We start from the raw sequence: 25,371 nt of genomic DNA on the forward strand, positions 1-25,371 counted from the left end.
GTGTTTACACATAACGCACATCCAACACATTGCATCAGAATATATTAAACTGTTCATGTCAAGCACTGTTAACACTCAGCACCATAAACTATGAAACAGTCATGACATTTGAAACATTCATTAAATGGTTTACTTATGTTAAAACGTGTTTTTAACTGCCTCATTTTTCAATAACAGTTCCTTTGCCAAGCTTGAATCGTATTTTGTCTGTTCACAAGCAATTCATGCTGACATGATCTGAAACAAACACACACATACATAGTCCAAAGAACGGTGAAATTGTGCACCTACATACTGAAGGCGCATTGAGGTGCACATCAGCGGAAAAACACAGTGGAAAAACGTCCGTTGTCAAAGATGTCCTATGTTTACATACACCAACCATTACAAATATGGTATTTCACAGATGGGCGAAAGAACGCGACCATGACGTGGTGGTGTAATGTTAGGAATAGTTAGCCACATAAGGCCTGCTCTGTTGACTTGAATCACGTGCCAGTGGGCGGGGGCAAGGGTTTGATGACAGCATGTTGTTGGATGTGTAAATACAAATGAGCAATGTGTAATAACGTCACGAACAGATAATGCTATTTTTAGACTGGGGAGGAAGTTTTGAGTTCTGAAATGTACAGTATGTTTTTATAGTACAGTTACGTCTTATATGTCTAAATATCAAGGAAAATTTGATTCTCCATTTCTTGACCCCTTTAAAGGAAGCGTGCAGCCTCTCTTCATTTCAATGTTTGTGCAGTTAAGTAATCAACTCTCTTTTGAACTTGGTATGGTTTAGTCCCTCTCAGGCAGCCTGTACAGCACACACACACCAATACAACGGTCATGAGCTTTTTGTTTGGGTTCCTTGCTTTGTTGGGAGTCATGAGAATCTGGTAGAGAGTGTTTACAGTATATGTGTGTGTGTGTGTGTGTGTGTGTGTCTGTGTGTGTTTTGTCTATCAGCCAAAGGGATCTCAGGAAGAGGAGGGATCCTACAACAGATTATTGTCTGTCTGGATGCCACTCTATTCCAATGATCCTTCTAAACAAAGGGGGTACTACGGTTATAAATCCAAGCCTCATATTACATAGACACTAGAAAGACGTGAATTTTTTGCTTAATCAGATTATTATGCCTAGGGTACTCAGTTGTATGTGTTTGCATAACTTCAAAACATGCATTTCACTTTCTGTGTAACACTTGGTGCCCAATTTCATGAGAGCACATGGTTATATAAACCAGTGGTTTTCAACTAGTGGACCCAAAAATTGCGCTCATGATTAGTGCAAATAATAACAACAAACTGTATATCATGCATAGTTAATAACTTTAATACATTTCAATGACTTAAATGGGTTTATATATATATATATATATATATATATATATATATATATATATATATATATATATATATATATACTTTTCTGTGATAAACAATTTTGGAATTGTTTTGGGTGTCCACTTGAAGTTCATTGTAAAATATGGGTCCTGAAGCAAAGCCAGTTGAGAACCACTGATCTAGACTCTCTCTCTCTCCTTCTTTCTGTTTCTTTCTCTTGCACCTGGTTCTGTGCAGCTGGGCTTCATGTTTGGAGGTGGCAGGAACACAATGGCTGTTTCAGAGTCACAGCATGTGTATCATTTCTCCCTGCGTGTGACTCTGGTGCAGTAACAAGCCATCTGGTAAATTATTAACTGCTGCCCATCCAGCCCTCGTTCTTTCCTTAAAAAAAAGTTACAATAATCTCCAGTTCTCAATTAATAGTCATCATTGCTATCAAATATGTAATGTTTTTGTATATTTTTCTTTCTTACTCTCCTTACAGTGTGTTTGGCTTCAGTCACGGTGAAGGTGACCCCAAAGGTGGAGGTGATTAAAGGAGAGCAAGTCAAGCTGCCCTGCAGCTACACCACTTCTGAACCCCCAAGCCAGATAGTGGTCCAGTGGCACATAGTGAGTACACTCAGACTTTATACACTGAAAAATGTTAACATAAAAAATGTGCTTCAAGTGGTTATCACTTATCATCACTGAATGAACCTTAATACATTAGGTTACACCAATAAAACTAATTTTTAAGGTTAGATCAGGTATATAGCTCCTTAAGGTGACAATTGCAAGTAACCACTGTTTACAGTGTATTAGTTCGAACTTTTCTAATTATATTTATCATGTAACAAACTGTATTACATCATTAAATATGTTTTTTCACCATTCTCAGGAGACTTCAAGTGGAAGGAAGCAAATAGCTTACAAGACTGACAAAGATTCTGGCATTGATGCTGGCACACCGTTGGCAGACCGTGTAACCATAGGAGATGACTTTTCCCTCACCATCTCCCCAGTCATGGTGGAGGATGAGAGGAGCTTTTTCTGCCAAGTGGTCGGAGGACCTGTGGGGACCTCTGAGGCTGAGTCCCAGGTCAAGGTTTTCTGTAAGTCTCACTGAAAGATAATCCAGAACTCATTTAGACACAGACATGACAACATTAGTCTTCTAAGATATTATTGTATTTGTCTGGTCACAAAAATTGCCCAATTACCAAATACTGTTCATCAATTATTGCTCAGTTGTTTTCAAGTCTGTATTTATATATATTTAGTCCTGTAGTTATTTAAACTCAAATCAATCATACCAACTTTATTTGTCCCACTTTAAATTAGGTGTTTTTAACTTCAATATACAGTGCATTCAGAAAGTATTCAGACCACTTATTTTTTTCACATTTTGTTGTTGCAGCCTTATGCTTAAATGCTTTAAATTATTTTATTTTTTTCACACACTCCATACCCCATAATGACAAAGCAAAAACCAGAATTTTGATAACTGTGCAAATTTAATAAAAAGAAAAAAACTGAAATAAGGCACATAAGTATTCAGGCCCTTAACAAAGTACTTAGTTGAAGCACCTTTGGCAGTGATTACAGCCTCAAGTATTTTAGGGTATGATGCGACAAGCTTTGCACACCTGGATTTGGGGATTTTCTGCTATTCTTCTCTGCAGATCCTCTCAAGCTCTGTCAGGTTGTATGGGGACCGTCGGTGGACAACCATTTTCAGGTCTCTCCAGAGATGATCAATTGGGTTCAGCCACTCAAAGACATTCACAGAGTTGTCCCCAAGCCACTCTTGTGTTGTCTTGGCTGTGTACTTTGGGTCATTGCCCTTTTGGAAGGTGAACCTTTGGCCCAGTCTGAGGTCCTGAGTGCTCTGGACCAAGTTTTCATTAAGGATATCTCTGTATTTTGCTATGTTCAGTTTTCCTTCAACCCTGACCAGTCCCCCAGTCCCTGCCGATAAAAATACCTCCACAGCATGATGCTACCACCATCATGCTTCACCGTTGGGATGGTATTGCACAGGTGATGAGCGGTGCCTGGTTTCCTCCAGATATGATGCTTGGAATTGAGGCCAAACAGTTCAATCTTCATTTCATCAGACCAGAGAATCTTGTTTCTCACAGTCTGGAAGTCCTTTAGGTGCTTTTTTGCTTTCTTACACTGAGGAGAGGATTCCGTCTGGCAACTCTGCCATAAAGCCCAGGTCGGTGGAGCGTTGCAGTGATGGTTGTCCTTCTGCAAGTTTCTCCCATCTTCACACATGATCTCTGGAGCTCAACCAGAGTGACCATCAGGTTCTTGGTCACCTCTCTTACCAAGGCCCTTCTCCCCCGATTGCTCAGTTTGGCCAGGTGGCCAGCTCAAGGAAGAGTCCTGGTTGTTACAAACTTTTTGTGGAGGCCACTGTGCTCTTGGGATCCTTCAATGCAGCCAACATTTTTTGTATCCTTCCCCAGATCTGTGCCTCAACACAATCCTGTCACTGAGCTCTGCAGGCAGTTCCTTTGACCTCATGGCTTGGTTTTTGCTCTGATATGCATTTTCAGCTGTGAGACCTTATATAGACAGGTGTGTGCCTTTCCAAATCATGTACAATCAGTTGAATTTGCCACAGGTGGACTCCAATCAAAGTGTAGAAAAATCTCAAATATGACCAGAGAAATGGGATGCACCTGAGCTAATTTTCAAGTGTCATAGCAAAGGGTCTGAATGTCAATGTGATATTTTAGTTTTTTCTTTTGAATACATTTGCAAAGTTATCACAAATCTATTTTTGCGTTGTCATTATGGGATATGGAGTGTAGATTAATGTGGAAAAAAAATAAAAAAAATAATTGAAAGCATTTTAGCATAAGGCTGAACCATAAAAAAATGTGAAAAAAATGAAGGGGTCTGAATACTTTCTGAATGCACTGTATGTATTGTGTACATAGCCTACATGTTGTTACACTGTACTTACATTTAGGGTGACTTGGTAGCAGCAAATGCAAATCTTATGATAATTTTGCAGAACAAAACATAAATACACTGGATTATATACTTAATTTTTCATGTAAGTATGTAGTAGTTAAAGGGTATATTCATAAAGTGAGTACTAAAAATCCTTCTTCAATATAGTCTTTATTAGTATGTTTCATCTAAAGACTTGTGTATGTGTTCACTCCTCTGCCAATGTTGCACACCCTAAAAGGGACATATGGCCAGCTACTTTTACACCTATTCATTAGCCCTGGGTGTTGTTTATAAGTTGCCCCAGGGTCACTTATGGCCATAAAGATTGCATTTGACACTATTGATTAATTGAGTGATTGCACTTGTCATGTTTGATGGATGTCACTTTAAGGGTTATAAGATTGAAAGAGTTGTATGTGCATTTAACACTGTGTTAATCACCAGTGACCTCAGAGCAGAGCATCTTGTCCTTCCCTATCACTGATCCCAAAATCAGCTGCAAACACCAGGAATCAGACTTCATGCTGAAAATCCATAAGCCAAAGTCTCAAACCACATTTAATTAGTGAGGTTTGTTTTTAGGGGTGGCCTGAGAGGATGGGAAGGTTGGGGGTTTGCTTTCTTTAGAGTCTGCCTACACTCTCAAGTATTGTTGGTTGGCACAAAAGTAACATCCTGAACCCTGTATACTAGATGTTCTAAACATGGCACCTAACATCCCCATTGTGTACCATACAATGCATAAACAATCTAAATATAAACTGAAATGTTGCAACAGAACTGCAGCTGGAAAATTGTCAAACCTGTTACCTATCTGACGTCATAATTATATTTCGGAATGTATTTAAAACAGAAGCATCATGCCATAATGCCCATTGTGCCAATATGGATATTTAACATAACTTAAAAAAATAAGTAAATAAAAAATTATATTTGATAATTAAGTTGCACAACCATTGTAAGTAAAACAAATAAATAAATAAAAAAGTTCATCTAAAAGGTGTGGCAGAAGTCACACAATCACTCGATGTATAAATTTGGTCTGTCCAATCGAGTAGCACCTTCTGCAGATAATTTGATTTGAACTAAAAATGCGATCCTCATGTTGCTCCAAACTCATGATCTGTTCTCATGGAACACAAAAGGAGTTATCAAAACATAAAAGCCCCCTTTTTTAAATATACTTTAAGTGTCTCTAATTGGTCTGCATTAAGTATTGATCATTCAGGCTCCTGATAACTAATTCATTATTTCTTTAGGCCCCCTTTCACATATGTGTTTATCATGGGGTCATTAGTGGGTCACACTTTCTGAAAACTACACAACTATGTGTGTGTAGGAGGGCATGGGCTGCATAGGATAGGCCCACATGGCACAAGCATGTGTGTTTGTGTGTGTGTGTTTATACATACAGATGAGAGAGTAGTAGAACAGACTCTTTGTTCATTTTTCACCCCAGACTGCATTAAGAGAGAGCTGTAATGGCTGTAATAATTGTGAATGAGAGCAGTGGGACTGAAAAACAATAGCATCACCTCCCAGGAGAGGACTGCTGCTGTCTGCCTCATGGCTAATGGCTTCATAAGAGGGACATGTCCTTGTGTAGAGAGGGAAAGCAGAAATCTCCATGCAAACACACTCATTCTCTGTAGCTGTTTTAATGTATCTTAAGAGAGATTTGGTCATGAACACTGCAGAAAAATAAAACAACAATAATATTTCTTAATCAATATTTTTGTCTTGTTTTCCAGTAAATATCTAAACATCCTTAAAATGATATACATTTACTTGAAATTAAGACTTGTTTTCAGAAAATATATCTTGAATGTAGATTGAAATGTATTTTTATTACCACTTGGCATATAGATTTTTTTTTTTTTAAATCTTGTTATAAGCATAAATCTTAACAACGTTTAGTGAGGTTTGTGCTACAACAAGAAATTGTTCATTGTCATTTTCAAGATATATTCTCTGAAAACAAATCTTATTACAAATCTAATCTTGCATAGTTTTGCTGCTCAAGTAAATGTACCTTTTTTTAAGAAAACAAGACAACAATTCTGAATAAAGAAATTATTTTTGCAGAGACAGAATCACTTTGCTGACTGAATCATTTGAAAAAGGGTACAGAAACAAAGAGAGACAGAGACAACGACTTTAGGGCTTTAGGAAGAATGGTATGACTGCTAATGTTATTAAAAATGATGCTGATGTTTACAGCTCAGATTATCAAGTCAAGTCATTTTTATTTATATAGCACTTTTCACAACACACATCATTTCAAAGCAGCCTTACAGAAAATCATGCAATAACAAAAAATTAAACTGTAATATCTATAAAGTCTTAGTGTAGTTTGATTAAATATGATTGTAAATTGTGTATAAAAATTAAATAATTATATAATAATTGTATTTAGAACACCATGTTGGTTATGGAGAAAAATAACCTTGGGAGAAACCAGGCTCACTGTGGTGGCCAGTTCCCCTCTGGCTAATTAAATGATAGTCTATGTATTCCATTTAAAGAGTGCAGTCCATCAATAGACAAAGGTGATGCAGGCAGAAATCAATGAGGTGCATCGCAATTCAACCGGCAGGTCATTTCAATGAGGTTCTTTGGGGTCCATCCTAAGTCCAATGTTCAGGCAGTGGCATATGAAGTAGCCAATGTCTTACAGTTAGAGTTGGCATCAGTTCATCCTCTGAAGTCCATCGCAAAAGACTGAAGTGATGTCTGGCTAGCACCAGCTGCATTTAATCATCTTCACTCAGAGACACATAGCAGTGGAGTCTGACACCAAGCAGGAACGGAGCTGGACCTGACAGAATCCCGAGGTTGAGACATGGAAACAAATAGAATAATATTAGCATAGATGCCATTCAATTTTATGCAGAGTTATAGATCATGATGATAGATGTTTCTGGTTCCGGCAGATCTAACTAAAGCAACCTAATTGTGAGTTGATGGATAAATTAGGTGTATGCCTGGCTAAATAGATGAGTCTTAGTCTAGACTTAAATTATGAGACACTTTTTTCTGAGGTGCTGTGACAGTTGATTGCATAGTTCCAATTTAATTTCTGATTATTTTAATTTTATCAGTAAAGAAATTCATGAAGTCATTATTATTGTGCTGGGATGGAATATCTGATTCAGTTGATGCTTTATTGCTAACCGATTTATCCACAGTACTGAATAAACACCTAGGATTGTGTGGTTATTTTCTATGAGTTTGCAGAAATATGCTGACCTGGCAGCTTTTAGTCTGTAGCTACAGACATTATCCTTCCATGCACCGCAAAATACCTCTAATTTTGTATTCTTCCACTTGCACTCCATTTTCCAAGCTGCTCTCTTGAGAGCATGAGTGTAATCATTGTACCATGGTACGAGGCTTTTTTCTTGAATTCTCTTTAATCGAAGGGGGGCAACACTATCAAGAGTGCTAGAGAAGACTGTATTTATATTTTCTGTTATTACATCAAGTTCTTCTAGACTTTTTGGCTTACTGAGTATGTGAGACAATTCTGGAAGATTATTAGTGAAACTATCCTTAGTGGTAGAAAGAATAGTTCTACCTGAATGATAGCGTGGTATAGGTTGAGTGACATTAGCTGATCATAGCAAACAAGAGACGAGGTAATGATCTGAGATGTCATCGCTCTGCGGTAGAATTTCTATAGTATCAACATCAATGCCTTATGACAGAATTAAATCTAGCGTATGATTATGGCGATGAGTTGGTCTTGTCACATTTTGTCTGACTCCAAGAGAGTTGAGAATATTGATAAATGCTAATCCTAATGTGTCATTTTCATTATCTATGTGAATGTTGAAGTCACCAACAATTAATGCTCTTATCTACATTAACTACTAGATCTGATAGAAAATTTACAAATCCACCAAGGAAATCTGAGGATGGCCCGGTGATCTATATATTGTAGTAAGGGCAAAAGACGACAGAGATTTTTTTTATTTATACCTGACGGTGTCACATTAAGCATTATTAGTTCAAAAGACTTAAACTTATATCTGTTCTCTGAGAAACACCAAAAACTTCACTGTAAATTGTAGCAACACCTCCTCCTCGACCCTTCAGACGAGGGTCATGTTAATAACAATAACCTGAGGGAGTAGATTCATTTAAACTGTATATTCATCCAGTTTAAGCCAGGTTTCAGTCAAACAGAGCGCATCCAAACTATGATCTGTAATAATTTCATTTACAATTAGTGTTTTGGTTGAAATTTTTTTCAGGTTTGACCGTAATCACATTTTTTCTAAATGATTTAGTGAGGGGTTTGTGTTTGGTAGTTCGGGGAACAGATATCTAGGTGATACAGTCTCTATGTGTTGTAGCTTATGTGACCTGTGTGACGTCTCAAGGCAGCTAGCAGACATTTAGATAAGCCAGTTTGTCTGTTTCCTGACAAACTGGAGCAGTGATATGGTGAAATTACTTGTGATTTGGGGGATGGGGGGAGTTGATGTAGTGTGAAAAGTGTTTTTGAAATGGACTAGAGATGGAGTCATAGTTTGGATATGGCTTTTTTATTTGTAGATTTTCATATTTTGCTGATTTGGCTATTTGCCCATGCATCTTAGGAAAATTCATTGTATTTATTGTCTGTGAGGCTCTGTAATTTGTTTAGGATACCATATCTCAAACTTAAAGGAATATTCTGTGTTCAATACAAGTTAAGCTCAATAAACAGCATTCGTGACATAATGTTGATTATCACAAAAATTAATTTTGGCTTGCCACTCCTTAATAAACCCTAAAACCCAAAAATGACTATCAAATTTAAATTTAAACAACTTTACAGCTCAAATAATATACAAGTTTTAACAGAAGAATTAATGCAAGGGCTTTTATAAAATTATAAGCTTCACATTTCTGCCTTTAAACACCCCAATACATTTGCTCCATTCACTTCCATTGTAAGTGCCTCACTGTAACTTGTTTTTTTTTTTTTTTAAGAAAAGGACGGACAGGTCAAAATTATTTTCCGTTATGCTACAAATGCTGTCAACTGAGCTTAACTTGTTTTGATCTGGAATATTCCTTTAACTTGATTTAAGATGTTAATAAAAATGAACTTACAGTAATAGCACACTCCTTTCCCTTTGCTCCCACAGATGCTCCAGAGAAGCCAGTGATTACTGGCAATAATCATGCCATCACAGTCAGTAATGACACTGTCTCTTCCTCTGAGGTGAGTCCCACAGAGATGTTTGTATATGGTAAATGTGAGACTTTATTTCTGAGACTTTAGTTCACCCCAAAATGAAAATTCTGTCATCAGTACCTCACCCTCATGTTGTTACAAACCTATATGACATTCTTTCTTCCATGGAACACAAAAGGAGATGTTAGGCAGAATTTTAGTCTCAGTAGCCATTCACTTACATTTCGTCTTTGTAAATACAATGAAAATGAATGGTGACTGAGGCTGTCCTTCTGCTTATCATCTCCTTTTGTGTTCCACGGAAGATAAAAAGTCATACGAGATTCGAACAACATGATGGTGAGCACATGATGATCGAATTTTCATTTTTGGGTGAACTATACTTTTAAGAGGGGCAGTGGTGGCTCAGTGGCTAAGGCTCTGGGTTACTGATCAGAAGGTCAGGGGTTCAAGCCCCAGCACTGCCAAGTTGCCACTGTTGGGCCCTTGAGCAAGGCCCTTGACCCTATCTGCTCCAGGGGCACCGTATCATGGCTGACCCTGCACTCTGACCCCAGCTTAGCTGGGATATGTGAAAAAAAGAATTTCACTGTATATGTGCAAATGTGTGATAAATAAATATAATTATTATAAGAGTTAGTTGCTGTATGTTTGCTGCATTATATTGAAAAGTTGGTCAAAGATCTCTTAACAATACATTGCACTGAGACATTTTTTTTGCCGTATGTTTCTTTAGGTGGGTAGATGCACCAGCAGGAATGCTTACCCTCAGCCTCGTATTATCTGGTTTAAGGACAACACCCCTCTGCCTGAAGTGAAAGACCAAAGGGAAAGTAAGTACAGAACCTGCAATGATCAGCCATCAATCAGCCTTATCAATCAATGTGTGCTCTCTACATTAAAAACACCGATGTCAGTAACGCTTTTACACCCACTGTTGATTTACTGATGCAAGAGAAACCGTGAAGTTTCTGCAGGGTGTCTGTTGACTGATATACAAAACATATAGAAGTTTAAAAATATACTGTTTATATATATATATATATATATATATATATATATATATATATATATATATATATATATATATATATATATTCAGTATTTTTCTAAATGTATTTCTAAAAGTGCTGATCTGATAGAAGGTAATACTGTTTGTTAATGTTATTAAAGGTACAGTTCTGTCGAAAATGAAAATTCTGTCATTATTTACCCTCATGTTGTTCCAAACTTGTATTACATTGTTTCTTTAGTGGAACACAAACAAATATTTTAGGCAGTATGTTAGTCTCAGTGGCCATACAAGAAAAGTGAATGGTGACTAAGACTGTCATTCTGTCTAACAACTCCCTTTGAGTTCTACAGAAGAAAAAAAAAAACAAGTCATACAGGTTTGGAACAATGTGTGGGGTGAGTAAATGATTTATAATTGAATTAAATCATTTTTGGGTGAACTATACCTTTAATCAAAGATATTAAGTTAAAAGCTAATCTGTCTTACATTAAAGCTATCCCAGACCCACCTCTCTCTATCTCTCTCTCTCTCTCTCTCTCTCTTTCTCTCTTTCTCAGAAACATACATGATACTTCGTGTAGTGAAGGAAGCCTCAGGCCTGTACACCGTGACCAGCTCTCTGTTCATGCAGCCAGTAAAAGCAGATGCGAAATCTGCATTCCACTGCACAGTGGAGTACAGCATGCCAAACAATCAGATCAAACAGGAGAGCTCCGATAAGTTCAAACTCACGTTGCTCTGTGAGTCCAACACAAAAATGCACATACTCACAATGACCCAAATAATCATCCTTGCAGCATATACCAACTCTACCTTCACTGAATCTCAACTCCTTGTGCTGTGTACTTCTCCAATCAGATTCAACGGAGAATGTGTTCTTCAAACTCCTGAATCAGGGGCCAATCAAAGAGGGGGATGAGGTAAAGATGGAGTGCAAGACTGATGGAAACCCTCAGCCTGAGTTGGATTTTTATAAAGAGGTGAGAGTCAGCACCATCTATGATCAGTTGCTAAGCTCAGATTTGTTAGTGCTTTGACCATACTATTCACACTCTCTCACTTGTCAGAAAAAACAGCTAAAGGGCTCTGAAGGCACCTTAACATTGAAGAGCGTGACTCGGGAGGATGCTGGAAACTATACATGTGAAGCTCTCGACTTTGATGCACTACCAGAGGTTGAACTTTCCAAGACGCTGAGCTTCAATGTGCACTGTGAGTATCAATTCCACACATTATAGCAGAGTCTGGGGGAAATAAATTGGTTGACTTATACACTCACATACACATACAGTCTTTTTAAACTTAATTACAGCCAGAATTGTTTGGGGGTTTGGGGCATAAGGCCATAGAAAGTGACAAAAAGCCCCAGATATTTAAAATGTAGGGGTAGTTATGGATTTAGTATGGGTTTAGTGCCTCTATAGACACCATAGTGAGCTATAGTTATGAAATATTTTTTACGCAGAGGTGAGTGTTGTTCAGTGTGTAACTAATATGAAGTGGTTTTTCATTTAAAAATAAATAAATAAATAAATCAGCTCTGACAACACTTAAGTAAAGTGAACACTCCCAACATCTACAAAACATACTGCACCATGATGGTAGTTATAGAGTTTGTTTACATAACTCTTCACTGTATATATAGGTGGTATACAGTGTAGAGTTATGTAAACAAAGTGACTGGACAATTATTTAAAATGTATTCTAGCAGGGCATTCATTGTATTGTGATTAGGGCTAAGAATCAAGTAAAACATTGTAACTTAAGTTTTCTGTGATTAATAGTGATTAATCAAGATTAATCATGGTTCATGGTACATTACAACAAATATACAAAAAATATAATCATTAATATATTTACCTTATACTTTGTCTCAAGAACTTGCAAAACATTGGCAAGTCATCATTTTTTTTAATTCAGTCAGGACCACTTCCATCAAATGAATCCTCAACATGAAAACTTTATTCACTTATAGACAAAGCAATCTGTTGGTGTTTGTTCTGGGCACACTCTCCAACCATCCATGAAGCCATGAATGGAAAGAGCTGGAAGAGCAGCAAATAAAACCCCCCAGGGGTAACAGAACAAATCCAGCAGAATTATTACAACATTGTTACATTTTTAAACATTCTGACAGTGCAACGTGGCACAATAATTCACTGCATAATAGATTATATGGACAGTTAAAGAACTACAAATACTGTATATCAAGTTGATAAATCAAGAACAAGGCACAATAACCCATTGAAGATAGGAATTACAAACTGGCAAACGATTGTTGTCTAAGAGCACAGAACTACAAGACAGATCTAGAGAAAACGTCCTGGTTACTTTCGTAACCTCCGTTCCCTGATGGAGGGAACGAGATGTTGTGTCGATGTAGTGACACTAGGGGTCACTCTTAGGAGCCCCAAACACCTCTGCTTTTTTGAAAAAAGGCCAATGAGAATTGGCGAGTGGAATTTGCAAGCCACTCCCCCAGACATACGGGTAAAAAAGGAGCTGGTATGCAACCACTCATTCAGGTTTTGTGCTGAAGAGCCGAGACCAGGTCCCGGCCATTTCAGCGGGTAGTTCAGCGTTGTGGCAAGAGGGACACAACATCTCGTTCCCTCCATCAGGGAACGGAGGTTACGAAATTTACCAGGACATTCCCTATCTGTCACTCACTCGACGTTGTGTCGATGTAGTGACACTAGGGGTCCCTATACAAAATGCCACAACTATCTGAACTGTGTTACGTGAACTGGTGGTGTGTGATGGGCAGGCCGCTGTGTGCCTCGTAGCCAGCACACCAGGCCATCACGTAACCTCCCCCAACGCTCTTATGAGCGTTGAACGGTCCATCAGGAACAAGTCGACTGCCCAACTATAGGGACAGGCTAGGCCAGCCGTGGCCTCTTTCCCTTTCTTTTCTCCCCAAAAAGAGTGGAATTTGTTAACTGACTGGGAGCCATAAGTGTCTGCGTCGGGGTGTCCCTCCCAAGGGGAAGACAACGCGGAGACCACACCCCGCCCAAAAAGGGGGGGGGGGTATTTTGAGTGGAATATGTCACATGGTCTTACCGAGTCTTGTCGGAAGTATTTCATGTGGAGAGGTCCCAGGGTAGGTCCTACCCGAAGGGGGAGGAGTTTCTACAGAGCATGGCAACCGGGGGCAGAGGGGCCTCTGCCCAAGGATGACGCAGTTTGCCGACAGGGAAACGATTTTGCGGAAAATATCACATGGGGTTGTCTTCGGGGAACCAGCACATGTGGAGCACCTACCTCAGTACAGGGGCTCATTAGCGCACGTACTGCGCCGGTCAGCGAGTTTCTCAGCAAACTCAACTGCCAGAGGGCTAAGGAGGAAAGTCATCCAGGGATCACAGTCTGGGAGTCAAGAGTGCACGTCTTCACCTCAAGGGAGGTGTGCAATGCGCAAGCGATACACCCGGCCAGCTGTCCCGGAACTTACCTGCTCGTACCTACCAATACACGGGACAAGACCGGCTCAACCCGGAGATTGTAGAACCTCGCAAAGGTGTTCTGCAGATGTCTGCCAAAGAGGCGCCACTGGCCAGGGCCCAGGAGGCCACCACACTCCTGGTAGAGTGGGCTCGTAACCTCGCAGGGGGTGGCACGTCCTGAGCCTGATTTGCCATCGCAATGGCATTCCCCCCTCTGTTTGGAGACAGCGCTTCCTTTCCGCTGTCCACCAAAGCAGACAAAGAGCTGCTCAGAGTTTCTAAGGCTCTGCATGCGATCCAAATAGATGCATAAAGCTCACACCGGACACAGCAACGCCAAGGCTGGGTCTGCCTCCTCCTGGGTTTGTGCTTGCAGGTTCACCACCTGAACCCTAAAAGGGGTCGTGGGAACCTTGGGCACATAGTCCGGTCGGGGTCTCAGGATCATGTGAGAGTAACCCGGACCAAACTCCAGGCACAATTCACTGTCAGAGAATGTTTGCAGGTCCCCTACCCTTTTGATGGAAATGAGCGCAGTCAGGAGGGCAGTCTTCAAAGAGAGTGCCTTAAGCTCAACTGACTCCAAGGGCTCAAAGGGAGCTCCCTGTAGACCCTGAAGGACAACAGAGAGGTCCCATGAGGGGATGAGGCGTGGTCTGGAGGGATTCAACCTCCTAGCACCTCTCAGGAACCTGATGATCAAGTCGTGCTTCCCCAAGTACTTACCATCTACTGCATCGTGATGAGTCGAAATAGCAGCTACATACACCTTCACCGATCCGACTGCGCATCTCTGGGGGTCTTCACGTCAGGAAGAACACCACTTAGCGAACAGACACCACTTCTAAGCATACAGGCGCCTTGTAGAGGGAGCCCTAGCCTGAGTGATCATGTTAACCACCGTGGGTGGTAGACCACTTAGGTCTTCCATGTCCCATCCAGGGGCCAGACATGGAGATTCCAGAGGTATGGTCGCGGGTGCCAGATGGTGACCCGTCCCTGAGAAATAAGGTCCTTCCTCAGGGGAATTCGTCGGGGGGGGGGGGCTGTCGCAAGGAGCGTGAGATCCGAGAAACACGTCTGGGTGGGCCAGTAGGTTGCTACTAGGACGACCTGCTCCTCATCCTCCCTGACCTTGCACAAGGTCTGTGCAAGTAGGCTCACTGGGGGAAATGCATATTTGCGTAGTCCAGGGGGCCAGCTGTGTGCCAGCATATCTATACCGAGGGGTGCCTCGGACAGGGCGTACCAAAGTGGGCAGTGGGAGGATTCCCAGGAAGCAAACAGGTCTACCTGTGCTCGACTGAATCGACTCCAAATCAGCTGGACCACCTGAGGGTGGAGTCTCCACTCTCCCCTGAGGGTAACCTGACGTGACAGCATGTCCGCTGTGGTGTTGAGGTCGCCCGGGATGTGAGTGGCTCATAGCGAATTGAGGTCCTGCTGACTACAGAGGAGGAGACAGCAGGCAAGTTGTGTCATGCAACGGGAGCATAGACCGCCTTGACGGTTGATGTACGCTACCATCGCTGTGTTGTCCTTCTGGACCAACACGTGCTTGCCCTGGATCAACTGCTGGAACCTCCGCAGGGCGAGCAGTACTGCCAACAACTCTAGGCAGTTGATGTGCCAACGCAGCCGCGGGCCAGTCCAGGAGCCGGCGGCTGCGTGCCCCTTCCATCTGGTGCCCCAGCCCGTCTTGGAGGTGTCAGTTGTAACCACGACGCACCTGGAGACCTGCTCTAGGGGAAACCCTGACCGTAGAAATGCAAGGTCGGTCCAAGGGCTGAAGAGGCGGCGACAGATCAGCGTGATGGTCACGCGATGTGTCCCGCGGCACCATGCCCATCTTAGGACTCAAGTCTGAAGCCAGTGCTGAAGCGGTCTCATATGCATCAACCCGAGCAGTGTGGCCACCGCTGAGTATGCCATATGCCCCAGCAGCCTCTGAAAAAGTTTCAGTGGAACCGTTGTTCTCCATCTGAATGCCTTCAGACAGTTCAGCGCTGACTGCGTGCTCTTGTTCGTGAGGCGCGCTGTCATCGAAACTGAGTCCAACTCCAAACCGAGAAAAGAGATGCTCTGAACCGGGGAGAGCTTGCTCTTTTCCCAGTTGACCCAAAGCCCCAGTCGGCTGAGGTGCCAGAGCACGAGGTTCCTGTGTGCACACAGCAACTCTCGAGAGTGAGCTAGGATTAGTCAGTTGTCGAGATAGTTGAGGATGCGGATGCCCACTTCCCTTAGCAGGGCAAGGCCTGCCTCTGCGACATTCGTGAAGTTGCGAGGGGACAAGGACAGGCCGAAGGGGAGGACCTTGTACTGGTATGCCTGGCCTTTGAAGGCAAACGGCAGGAAGGGTCTGTGTCGCGGGAAGACCAAGACGTGGCAGTACGTGCAGGAACGGGGGAGGGGCATGGCCGTGGGCGGCGCCCCGAGCCCAGGAACCAATCGTCGAGCCGCGAGGGTTCAGGGAAGAGTGGAGGGTTCCACTCTAGCCTGACGCTCGCGGCCGCCCAGTAAAGCATGTCTGTCATTTCCGCGTCGGCGTGAGACTGGGCGACCGTTCCCGAAGGAGGAAGCCCAGCCGAAGCCTCTGCGTCAGACTGGACGAGCCCGCTCTGTGATGCTGCGCTTGATAACTCATCGTTTTCCCAAGCTCCGAATGAGAAGTCGAACTTGCGCCGAGACGAGCCGGCGGTCTCGTGCGAGAGCCCGATTGGGGCAAGCGAGCATGCTGAGGAATGGGAGGTCCATGGGGGGATACCCGGCGGAGGTGGTCCCATATCCCCAAATCGCCCCCAGTGCTAACCGACACAGCCTCAAACTCGTAGGTAGAAGGACCGGTTTCTTACAAAAGCAAGCCGCGACCGCAACATTGCCATGGTCATGTTCTCCCAATGAGGACATGACTCATACACGAACGATGTCTCCACGTGTGCAGTGCCCAGACACGTAAGACAGCGATCATGGCCATCAGAAATGGAGAGATAACCACCGCAACCAGGAATAACACACAAACGGAAAGACATCTTTAAAAAGACGTTCCATGTGTGTGCCGCTTTTTTGTGAATGAAAATATACTCTTTTAGTATACTTAAATATACTTATTTTCGTTCTGCCAAAGCGCCCAGGGGCGTTCTCTGCACTCCATGGGTGCAGAGGGGGATAAGCCACTGAAATGCGCGTAAATCCAGCAGTTTTGAGGTGCGTCTTTGGAGGGAATTGAATTCAGTTCACTGAATACAACTGCTTGGCTCCGAAGAGAAAATCTGAATGAGTGGTTGCATACCAGCTCCTTTTATACCTGTATGTCCGGGGGAGTGGCATGCAAATTCCACTCGCCAATTCTCATTGGCCTTTTTTCAAAAAAGCAGAGGTGTTTGGGGCTCCCAAGAGTGACCCCTAGTGTCACTACATCGACACAACGTCGAGTGAGTGACAGATAGGGAACTAAAAGCAAAGCTGCCATTCAAGAGTTGAAACTGGGGATGGAGGAGGGTGTTAAAGGAATAGTTCACACAAAAATGAAAATTTGCTGATAATTTACTCACCCTCAGGCCATCCAAGATGTATCGGAGTGTTTTTTTTTTCATCAAAACAGAATTTAAGATTTTAGGATTTCATTTCAGGCCTCCTCCTTTAAACAATGCAAGTGAATGTACAGGATACACACACCAAATGACCATTCTGAACAATACACTTATACAAATACAAATCTATAGCTAAGACAATTAAACTTTTGTACAGCGCTCCTTCTCTTGTAAACAATGACGCGCTTCCTGCCTTCTCCACCACGCGTGACCTTACCAACGAGCTTACATCATCCCTCTCACGAGCGCGCGTCACAGAGATGTACGGAAGCGAACATTTGTAGTTAAAAATATATAAGTATTGTTTTGTTTCTAAAAATAATCAATCGTTTGGGTTCAGAAGAACTTTATTTGTCAACTGGAGTCGTGTGGATTATTTTGATGCACCCTAAATATACATTTTGGACCATCAAAAAAATGGAGTACATTCACTTGCATTGTTTAAAGGAGGAGGCCTGAAATGAAATCCTAAAAATCTTAAATTCTGTTTGATAAAGCAAAAACTCAGATACATCTTGGATGGCCTGAGGGTGAGTAAATTATCAGCAAATTTTCATTTTTGGGTGAACTATTCCTTTAAGTGCAGCTTGTATCCATGCAATGGAAAGGCAGCTAAGGCAATTAATAAATGGAGGACTTCAATAGGACCATTCTGAGAAGCATCTGAATTGTATTGGAAGATAGCATGATCAGCCGAGCGTCAGCTGATTGCGAGCTTGACTTATGTGAACTGCCTGAATGCTTGATTTATTTAAATATGTACTTGTTAAAATGTTCAGTTTCTTTTAGCGGATAGAGTTAATTAGTTTTTATCAGTTAATTATTTTTATATGTATACAGTACATGTCATAAAATCAGTGGACATGCTGTAATTAAAAGTTGGGCAAAATCTTTTGCCATTTTTCAGTGGACTTTTTTAAGGATCAAATGGGCAGATTCAATTCATATCAAGCTTTATTGGCAAGATAAACTTAAGTGTACATTTCCAATGCATTTCCAATTATTAGACAATATACTGTACATACAGTTATAAAACAAAATGAATCCTGGAGTTTAATTTGCTGAAGTTTAAAATATTAAAATATAACACATTCAATGGAAAGGAGGCGAGAACCGGCTTGATAATATAAATAATATTTTAATAATAAACTGAACCAAAAAGACAAACACACACAGGTGTCGGGCAGCTGCCGATAACTCTCTCTGTCTGTCGCTCTGCCATCTCCGGTCGGCTTTATCCCTCTCAGGCTTCATCAGCCTAATTAGGGGCCGGATGTGCGGAATCACGACCCGGCCCCACCCTCCGCCCTGCCACACAAATCTATTATTTTTTTCTGGCTGCCGTTCAGTCTCTTTCATACACATGCTGGGTTTCACTTTTGATACTGGTTAAGATGACAGAGAGTGAGCATTTTGTGTGATGCGAAGAGATACGGCAGCTTGCTCGGATCTCTCCCACACCTGGCTCACCACTTGCGGGTGAAGTCACATTCTCCATACAGTAAATCCTTGTTTATTATGCCCAGGACATGCGTTGCGCGTAATGAATAAGCGTGCACTATTCCACACAATTAGTTTCTGTGGTAGGATGTGTAGTCGAGTCTAGCGTGTACCTCCTGGAAATTTATATATGGCAATTTTAGCCGTAGACAGCAGGGAAAAACATTTGTGAAGTTTCAGGAAGTGAAAAAAAATAAAAAATAGAATACTACATTAATTGTATTTATTTGTTAAAATGCGTTAAACAGTCAACTAGTAATTGTTGCCCCTTAATACAATTTTTAATTTCTGTCACTGGTTCACGTGTTTGGTTGTTTTTTGTATCACTTGTTAACAGCATTCACTTACAATCACACCCTTTCTTTTGTCACTCTGTCAGATCTTGACCCTGTGGTAGTTGCTCCAGAAGGTCCTAAGCTAGCTTCTCAGGGAGATGTTGTGGAGTTTCAATGTAAGACCAAGTCTTTAGACGAATACACCCTGCAGTGGAAAAAGGCAAGTCAACATCCCTTCATCCTTGCTCAAATTTTTAGAGTGCCTTTTTTATTTTGATACATTCTTTCTTTGTGTTTCTACTTAATATCTTGATTTTGCCTCTGCCTTAGAGGTGCTTTCAGTTAGAACTACTCAACGGAGGGGGCCTGGGTAGCTCAGTGGTAAAATATGCTGGCTACCACCCCTGGAGTTCGCTAATTTGAATCCCAGGGCATGCTGAGTGACTCCAGCCAGGTCTCCTAAGCAACCAAATTGGCCTGGTTGCTAGGGAGGGTAGAGTCACATGGGGAAACCTCCTCATGGTCACTATAATGTGGTTCATTCTCAGTTGGGCGTGTGGTGAGTTGAGCGTGGTTGCCACAGTGGATGGCGTGAAGCCTCCACACACGCTATGTCTCCGTGGCAAGGCACTGAACAAGCCACGTGATAAGATGCGCGGGTTGACGGTCTCAGATGCAGAGGCAACTGGGATTCGTCCTCCACCACCCAGACTGAGGCAAATCACTACGCAACCACGAGGACTTAAAAAAAGCACATTGGGAATTGGGCATTCCAAATTGAGAGAAAAAAAAAAAAAAAGAACTTGTCAATGGTACTCCTTGGTTTTTGGCTGTTTCAAAGAGTGTATGATACTAGATCATAAAAACACACAATTAATTTAATCTCACTGTGTGTGTATGTATACTCAAGGACTCTAAGGTGCTGTCACAGACGGGTGTGTTGAGTCTGCAGTCAGTTTCTTTGGCTGACGCTGGTGTGTATGTATGTGTCGGAGCTGTACCCTCTGTGCCAGGTCTCCAAAAACAAGCCAGCTTCAACCTTACCGTCTCAGGTACTAACAGCATACACAGACACACAAACTCATTGTCATGAACAGTTTTATTGTGGTTTACAAATACACAGTTTTCATTGCATGTTTGCAGGATGAAATGTTATACTGGTTAATAGAATGGGATTAATTTCAGAATTTAAAATCGCTTGCAAAGCAAAGTGTGATTAAAAGCTGTCATCGATGTCAAAGCAGCTTGCATTCAGGAGATGGAAAAAAATATGCCCAGATATTGAGTAAACTATAAACTGTCAACAATCCCAAACAGCCAGTGCTTATTGTTATACCAGCTGGTTTCCGATGGCTAAATAATATCTTTAGATACAGGTTGGAGTTCAATGCCATAAGATTGAACTCCAAGGACTCCAAGGAAGGAAAAAAAGCCTCCTGTTGTTTTGTTAAATACTGTTTATGTTCATAGTAACTCACAGGGATTCTAAGAAAATAATGCCGGCAAAGTGTCTGATTCTGACCAATAGAGCTCCACAGACATGCTCTTGAAGTAAAAATGTCCCTAGCAAAACTTATGTTTTACAATATCATATAAACCTTTCAAGACACCCCTACAATGAGTGGAAAAATTATTTTTAGTGTAGCATTAAGCCCAAAGTATACTTTGATTTTGACGTGAACGCTTAGCGTCTGCGTACAGTTGAATGCGAGCCTGTCTGTCAAAGTAAACTTCATTTGACTGTGCGCATACACAGGCAGTTGGCGCATACATGCTACTACTGGTATGAGATACTGGACTATTTCTCTTCAGGAGTCTAGACCCATAAAGCTGTCTTTATATTTCAGACTTGAGTTATATAAATGCAGGTATCTCCTGATCTCCTTACACACATTCTTGACATGCACAGCATTTGTTAAGGTGACCTGATGGGGGTTTTAATTTAACATCTCCTTCCTTGACTGATTATAATATTTATAAAACTGCATTTTGTTTAAGGTGAAGTGGGTAATTTCTGCCTCACTAGCAGCTCCAAATGGAATAGTGAAAGGGTTTTCCAAACTCCACCCCAAACAGAGCAATGATTTGATAGTGACACGGAGCCACAATATGTACACTTTTCAAGGAAATCAACCAACCAATGGCCTTCTTATATTTTTATATTTAACAGGGTTTAATATTTATACGTGAAAAATCACACACATCATCCGAGTTGTGTCAAGGATTTTACAACTGGATGAAAAAAGGTTAATAGGAAATTAAGTATTATCAATTGATGAGAAAGATACTTACATTTTGCTCTCTCTATCTCTCTCCCTCTTTTACACTGTCTGCCTTCTTTTTCTTGCTCTATTTTCCTGTTCTTGAAGGTAAACCTGAGATTGATGCTCCAGTGAATGGTTTGGTTGCTAAGGAGGGAGGAATGGTTACTCTTAACTGCTCTGCTCTTGGTTATCCCGCTCCACAGTTCACCTGGACACCCTCTGGCAAAGAGGTGTGTGTGTGTGTGTGTGTGTGTGCGTGCTTGGGTTAACATGGCTGGACTTTAACTCAATATGATCTGTACATCAGCGAAATCTATAGTCAGTAAACTGTATATATTAATCGGTATGTTTTTGTGTTTGTAGTCAGTGACAGTAGTGGGGAATAAGGTGATCAGCACAGTCACTCTTGTTGCCACGGCTGCTGTTCTGAAGGATGGTGTCACGTGTGAAGCTTCTAACCAGCATGGAATAGACAGCAAGAAGTATAAAGTGTCCTTGAAATCAGGTTAGCATTCATACTCATACATAGTGTGGTTATGTTCAGAATGGAATACTATCATACCTCTTACTGCATATTATATGGTATATGCTGTATACTGTCTATTGATTTAAAAAAATATATTATTATTAGTATTAGTATGCAGTATGCACACTGTAAAATTGGTAAAATGCAATAATTTCTACCTGTTCAAAACCTTAAAATGACTTCTGTTTGTGTAACCTAATATATTTAGGTTTATTCAGTTACAGTATATTAAATTATATTTTTGACTTCAATAAACAAGTTTATTTAGATGTTACCTCATGAGGAACATTTTTAGGCTACCTGACATTATTTAAGTGTGATGATAAACATTTCAAACTATACTTTGGTACAGTGTTGTTTGATGACCTCATTATGAAGCATGTTTAATTCAGTGAGTGGCATACAATTATCTTGGATATATGGTTATTTAGCATTTTTTATCCAGTTTTGTGTAAAAAACTTAACTTTTGGCAGTCTGGTTAAATAATAAATCAAGAAAATGCTAATACAGTACAGGGTAAGGGTAAGTTTAGGGTTAGGGTTATGTTATGTATCTTCGCAATGTGCTTTGTCTGTATGCTGCACATTTTGGCAAATTTAGTAAGTTATAATAAGTTTTCTATGCACACAAAAATATTCACATATTGTGCACAGTATGCATACTGCATACTTATAGTAGACAGTATGCCATTTCGAACACAAATTGTATCTTCAAATACTCAGATTTACTTGCAAAGTCTCAAACTATTATCGCCTGCATTCTCTAAACTCATGCTCTTTTGTTACCTCTGTGTAGATCCAGTGACAGACGCAGTAGACAATACCGCTAACCGAGGTAGACACTTGTCCCAACTCTCTCTGCTCCTCCTCTTCCTTTCAGGACTCTTTCTTGTACATACTCTGTGATCTAGCTCTCCAGCTCTGTACATTGTATATTATGTACTGTTATCAACCACTGTGTATATTGTATATTGTATTATGTATGTGAACTTTGTATGATGTCCGTCCTAAATTTTGTGGATGCTGCACCTTTCAATTTTCCCTCATTTGGGACAATAAAGGACTCTGTTCTATTTTACATTTCTCTCTTTCCTTCCTCTCCATGTCTGGAGTGTCTGTCTCTTAATACTGTCCTGCTTTCCTTCCATCCTCGAACGAGTGGTGAGGTGTTTAGTTTGTGTGTTTATTGTGTCACTCGTGTGTGTGTGTGTGGGACGAGCAACATCTTTGTTAGTCCTAGAACAAACAATTCCTATCAGTCAATCATATTTTAGGGATTGGGGAAAGGGTAGGCTTATGGTTGGGGTTAGGGGCTTTTTTATTAACCAATTCTTTCCATCTGATTTTAGAGGTAGTCAAATACGTATGACTTTCTTTCTTTCGCGGAACACGAAAGGAGATGTTCAAACACTCATGACAGGCTCAAACATACTTCACTTTCATTGCATCTTTTTTCCACAGTGAAAGTGAATGGTGACAGAGGCTGTCATTCTGGATAACAACTCCTTTTTTGTTCCGTCAAAGAAAGAAAGCCATACAGGTTTGGAACAAGTTGAGGCAATGAGGACAGAATTTTCATTTTGGGTGAAAAATGGCTTTAACAGTTGATGTCAGAGTAAGGGTTTAGGGATAGGGTTAGGAATTTGATTCTTTGACAGGAATGTTGTTCCAGGACCAGATGTTGATTTTAATCCAGATACACATCTTACTTAGCAAAATCTTACTTAGTCTTCATATTGGTGATGGGCCTAATTGTGTCTATGTGGGTTAATAGTAGAACGTTTTTTGTGTGTGCTGTTCAATGGGACTCAACTTTCTTTTTCCCATAATGCTGCTCAAAGGAAACCCCGTGTTTAAAACAGGTCTGTATAACCCATGTTGCTATTCTGTCTTCCAGTGAATGTGCGTGAGAACAAGAGAGGTTGTGTTTGTGCATGATTGGTAATTTGCCTATGGTGTGAGTTTGTGTGTTTGTATATTAGTTCTCAAATCGTGACCTTATTTATCACCGACTGCCCTATGGCTCTTGCAAAAAGAACAATTCCTTATTATTCTGGAGTACTTCCTCCCCACCCTCCTCACCACACCCGTCCCCCGTTTGTGTCCCCCTTTCTCTTCCTCTCCCACCCAAATTCATCACTTCTTCACCATTTACCACCAGCCCAACTTTCACCCCTCTTTCTCTACCTCTCACAACTCATTACATCTCATTCTCTTCTCTTTTTCTGCCCTCCATGACCACTCTCTCTCTCCTTATTCTCCTCTGCTCTTCTCAGCGGAAAAACAGCAGGGAGGTTCAAGCGCAGTCGTGATTGCCGTGGTGGTGTGCGTTCTACTGCTCCTTCTGTTGGTGGCTCTGCTCTTTGTCCTCAGTAAGAAAGGCAAACTGAGCTGCGGGAAGAAGGACAAGAAGGATGTGTAAGTAAAACAAGAAGACACAAACAATATTTAATCAGCATTAAAGGGATAGTTCAATATAGTTTCAAAAATGAAAATTCTCTCATCAAATTGCTCCCCCTCATGCAATCCCAGATGTGTTAGACTTTCTTTCTTCTGCTGAACACAAAAGAAGATTTTTGGGTGAACTATCCCTTTAACATTTAGTCCAGGTTTTATGCCACATGTACTCATTGTCACATATTCTTTATCTGTCACTCCATGTCTGTAGAGCATCTGGGGAGGTAAAAGGTGGTATTGTGGTGGAGATGACAAACAATGACAAAGGCAACGAGGACTCCAATCTGCTAAAAAAACCTACTGCAGAATAGGTGAGGGGTCAAAAGGCCTGGAAAATCATTTAAATTATGAAAGTCTTAAAATGTCATGGAAATTTCTTTACTGAATATGTTTTTTTTTTTGTTTTTTTTTTAGCTATACTCTAAAATAGTTACTCAGCTAGATATTGCTCTTGTGTAGAGCTTGTGTAAAGTAAAACTTGCTCACAAGCCATAGTGATGTACATTTTGTGAGCAAAGCATTGTCTTGTGTCAGTCCTTCTCAAAGAATTTGCCAAACTGGTTCACAGTTCAGTCAAAATGATTCATTAGCAAATCAGTCTGAATACAGTTTTAAAAATCCTAATGCAGTAATCACAAAGTACTGGAAAGTTCATGGAAATTTGTGGACCAAAATGGAACCCTCGAACCAGGAAACCTGGTAATGGTTTTGTATACACTGTAAAAAGTGGTAACCTGCCATTTTTAAGGTACTATTAGCTATTTCTACCTGATCTTGCCCTTAAAATTAGTTTTGTTGGTGTAACCTAACCTCTT

General features: G+C 41.0%; 1 protein-coding gene across 2 annotated transcripts in view; it reads left to right on the plus strand.

Annotated features, from left to right (window-relative positions):
- Positions 1 to 25,371, plus strand: part of bcam (basal cell adhesion molecule (Lutheran blood group)) — an 86,737-nt gene that overhangs the window by 52,188 nt on the left and 9,178 nt on the right. Inside the window, exons 2-16 of one of the 2 annotated variants that reach the window (XM_051721316.1) lie at positions 1,825 to 1,952; positions 2,221 to 2,434; positions 9,431 to 9,507; positions 10,217 to 10,313; positions 11,053 to 11,235; positions 11,354 to 11,475; positions 11,563 to 11,707; positions 19,414 to 19,529; positions 20,220 to 20,361; positions 21,679 to 21,803; positions 21,937 to 22,078; positions 22,896 to 22,934; positions 23,941 to 23,961; positions 24,376 to 24,517; positions 24,768 to 24,867. In XM_051721316.1, coding sequence (XP_051577276.1) covers positions 1,825 to 1,952; positions 2,221 to 2,434; positions 9,431 to 9,507; positions 10,217 to 10,313; positions 11,053 to 11,235; positions 11,354 to 11,475; positions 11,563 to 11,707; positions 19,414 to 19,529; positions 20,220 to 20,361; positions 21,679 to 21,803; positions 21,937 to 22,078; positions 22,896 to 22,934; positions 23,941 to 23,961; positions 24,376 to 24,517; positions 24,768 to 24,867 — 1,793 coding nt within the window. The remainder of the gene's footprint in view (positions 1 to 1,824; positions 1,953 to 2,220; positions 2,435 to 9,430; positions 9,508 to 10,216; positions 10,314 to 11,052; positions 11,236 to 11,353; positions 11,476 to 11,562; positions 11,708 to 19,413; positions 19,530 to 20,219; positions 20,362 to 21,678; positions 21,804 to 21,936; positions 22,079 to 22,895; positions 22,935 to 23,940; positions 23,962 to 24,375; positions 24,518 to 24,767; positions 24,868 to 25,371) is intronic. The other variant, XM_051721317.1, reaches the window with a different exon arrangement.

This window comes from Myxocyprinus asiaticus, chromosome 16, assembly GCF_019703515.2.
Source record: "Myxocyprinus asiaticus isolate MX2 ecotype Aquarium Trade chromosome 16, UBuf_Myxa_2, whole genome shotgun sequence".
In the NCBI taxonomy this organism is placed as follows: domain Eukaryota; kingdom Metazoa; phylum Chordata; class Actinopteri; order Cypriniformes; family Catostomidae; genus Myxocyprinus; species Myxocyprinus asiaticus.